Source organism: Trichosurus vulpecula, chromosome 6 (assembly GCF_011100635.1).
Source record: "Trichosurus vulpecula isolate mTriVul1 chromosome 6, mTriVul1.pri, whole genome shotgun sequence".
NCBI lineage: Eukaryota > Metazoa > Chordata > Mammalia > Diprotodontia > Phalangeridae > Trichosurus > Trichosurus vulpecula.
In genome coordinates this window covers 262391356-262394891 of record NC_050578.1, presented here as the reverse complement: position 1 = coordinate 262394891, position 3536 = coordinate 262391356, and the positions used below count along the sequence as shown (strand labels likewise).

Here is a 3536-nt window from a genome sequence, read left to right as displayed (position 1 = left end):
GAATGACAAATACTGGAAGGAATGTAGAAAAATAGGGAAACTAATGCACTATTGGTGGAGTTATGAGCTAATCCAAACATTCTAGAGAACAATTTGGAATTATGCCCATAGAACACTAAGCAATACCACTACTAATTGTGTACACCAAAGAGATTAAAGAAAAAAAAGAGACCTAAATATGCAAAAGTATTTATAGCAGGTCTTTCTGTGGCAGCAAAGAATAAGAAATTGTGAAATGCTCATCAATTGGAGAATGGCTGAAAAAGTTGTGTATGTGATTGTGATGGAATATTATTGGGTCATTAAAATAACAAACCAGATCTTTTCAGAAAACCCCGGGAAGACTTGTATGACATGATGCAAAGTGAAATGAGCAGAACCAGGAAAGCAATGTACAAAGTAACAGCCACAAAGTGTGATTATTAAATATGAATGACTTAGCTATTCTCAGCAATACAATGGCTCAAGACGTATCCATAGGATTCATGATGAAAAATGTTATCCACCTCCAATTAAAGAAATGATGGAGTCTGAACATAGATTGAAGCATACTTAAAAAAACAAAAACAAAAACAACATTATTCTTATTTTTGGTCTGAATTTTCTTTAGCAACATGGCTAACGTGGAGACATTTTCCATTATTTCATGTGTTTAATCTATATTAAATTGCATGCCTTCTAAAGGAGTTAGAGGGGAGGGAGAGAATTTGAACTCAATATTTTAAAAAAATATTAAAATTTTTGTTTTCATTTAATTGAGAAATAAAAAAAGATCTTAAAGACAAGGAAGAAGATGCAATATGGCAGCATGGGAGGAGTAAGGAAAAGAGAAAATGGATCATTTTTGGCATATGATCAAAAAGGAAAAGGGCAAGAACTATATTCAAAGTAACTTTTCTCAGATGGACAGTTAGAGAGCTGCACTAGGGCCTAGGGAACATAAAAGAAGATGGCTTCTATAACTCAATCATGTTGTCAGGCAATAAACAGTTCTTAAGTACTTTCTATATCCCAGATACTATGATTAGTATTGGGCATACATTTGTCTCTTTTGAGACAAAATATAGTCCCTGTTCTCAAGGAGCTCACAATATAATGTGAGAGACAAGAAGCAAGCAGATATTTAAATAGGCTCTATCTACAGAGTAAATAATAAGTAATTGACAAAGGGAAAACACCAAAATTCCCAGAGATTTATAAAGGTTTCTTCTAGTAGAAATTATGATTTTTTTTTTTGTGATATGAAGAATACCATAAAGAAAGAAGGTAGCCATAAATTTCCTAGAGCCAATAGATGGAGAGTCTTGTTCAAGGATTAGAAAGGAGGTCAGTCACTATTTCAGAGTATGTAGCAGGGAGTAAGATTTAAGATTTAAGTAGTCTGGAAAGGTTGAAGTAGGCTAGGATATGAAGAGCTTTGAATCACAGAGAGGATTTTGTATTTGATCCTGGAGGTGAGAGTGAGCCACTGGAGTTTCCAAGTATGGGGGTAATATGGCCAGACCTGTACTTTATGAAGGTCACTTTCACAGCTGAATGAAGGATAGATTGGAGTGGGGAAAGATTGGAGACAGACAGACCCAGCAGAAGATGTAGGTAGATCTTCTTTAGTGGGGTAGAAAGACATAGACAAGAATTTCACAGCTGGAGAAGGTGAGGATGGATAGCTGCTGGAACAATTGAAGACAGTACTCATATCAATAAGATCACTGATCCAGTGAAGTCACAATCCAATTACTAATGAATAGCACAAGAAAGTAAAATGAATTGGGAAAAAGAATTGTGTGTAAGGAACAGAACAAAGGCTAGTATTGTTGAATCACAGGTGGTTCAAAATAAAATAAAGCTATAAAGACACAGAATTAATGAGAATGAATTAATTGGGGCAAGATTTTGGTGACCTTTAAATTGTTGACTGCTTCTTTCACATCTTTGTTTCTCAGACTATAGATCAGGGGGTTCAGCATAGGAATTATCACTGTATAAAAGACCGAGGCCACTTTGACCTCCTCCTTGAGGTTTTGATTCCTGGGCACACAATAGAGGAAGAGAATTGTCCCATGGTAGATAGTGATGGCCATGAAATGTGAGGCACATGTGGAGAAGGCTTTACGTCTCCCACTGGCTGAATCCATCTGCAGGACAGTAGTCAAAATAAAAAGGTAGGAGGTAAGGACAATCACAAGTGTGCTCACCTCATTGAAAGTAGCAAAGGTGAAAAGAATCATTTCACTCATGTAAGTATCAGAGCAGGAAGCAGAGAGGATGACAGAATATTCACAGAGAAAGTTATCCAGGATGCTAAACTGACAAAAAGATAATGAAAGGAGGGAGGACATGATGGCAAGGGAAGTGACAATGCCCCATGCATAGGCCCCAATCACCAGTAGTGTGCAAAGTGTCTGGGACATGGCCACTGTATACATCAAGGGATTAGAAATGGCCACAACCCGGTCATAGGCCATCACTGCCAACATGAGTGTCTCTGTCACCACAAATGTGCAAGCAAAAAAGAATTGGGTGATACAACCCTTAAAGGATATTGTTCTGTCTGCCACAGCCAGGTTCTCCAGCAGCTTGGGTGTAACAACCGTAGAATAACAGAAATCCACAAAGGACAAATGGCTGAGGAAAAAGTACATGGGTGTGTGGAGTTTGGAGGTGATCTTGATGATGATAATCATCCCCAGATTCCCCACCACAGTCACAATATAAATGACAAGGAATACCAGGAAGAGTGGGACCTGGAGCTCTGGGTTATCAGAGAAACCTAAGAGGATGAATGTGACTGTGCCACTCTGATTCTTCTCAAGTCTCAGCATAGTTCCTATACAAAAAAAAGAGAGTTAATTCTTAGACACTTAGCATTAAGGAAACTGGAAGTCATTTATAAAATGAAGAGTCATGAAGTTGGGGCTGGATGGGACTGAGAAGGAAAAATGAAGAAATAGATGTATTCTGTCTTGTGAATGGGGTACCTAGGTGGTGCAGCAGATAGAAGGATGGGCCTGGAGTCAGACAAAAAAATGGAATTGAATTCAGGCTTCACACTTTTACTAGCTATGTGACCTTGGGCAAGTCACTTAGCCCAGTTTGCCTCAGTTTCCTCATCTCTAAAATGATCTGGAAAAGGAAATGGCAAATCACTCCAGTATCTTTGGCAAGAAAACCTCAAACGGATCAGAGATAGTGGGACACAAATTAAACAATTGAAAAATAATGAATGTGTTCTGAAAAGGGAGGCTCACTAAGAAAGATCCCAAAGGTTGGTGTTGACTCTTTGGTGGCTAATATACTACTCTGTGAAAGATAAGCATGGTAGGTCACAAGAGGAGTGAGCCTAGGTAGATATATCGTGGACACACATTTGAGTGAGACTGAAGAAGAGAAACATAATTCTGTTGGGGAAGAGAGTTTGGAAGTAAGGTAGTTTCAGTAGGGCCCCTGTCAAGTAGGTGAGCTGTTTCATCATTGAGTATAAGTTTGTGAAGCTTGGGTGCACCAACTAGGTTCTCCCAGTGATGACCCAAGACAGG

General features: G+C 38.5%; 1 protein-coding gene across 1 annotated transcript; it reads right to left on the bottom strand.

Moving 5' to 3' along the window:
* Positions 1-1862: 1862 nt before the first annotated feature.
* On the bottom strand, positions 1863-2822 carry LOC118855026 (olfactory receptor 5D18-like). The gene has a single exon (XM_036765160.1). It carries the CDS (start codon positions 2820-2822, stop codon positions 1863-1865), a length of 960 nt encoding a protein of 319 aa, XP_036621055.1.
* Between the last annotated feature and the right edge of the window lie 714 nt (positions 2823-3536).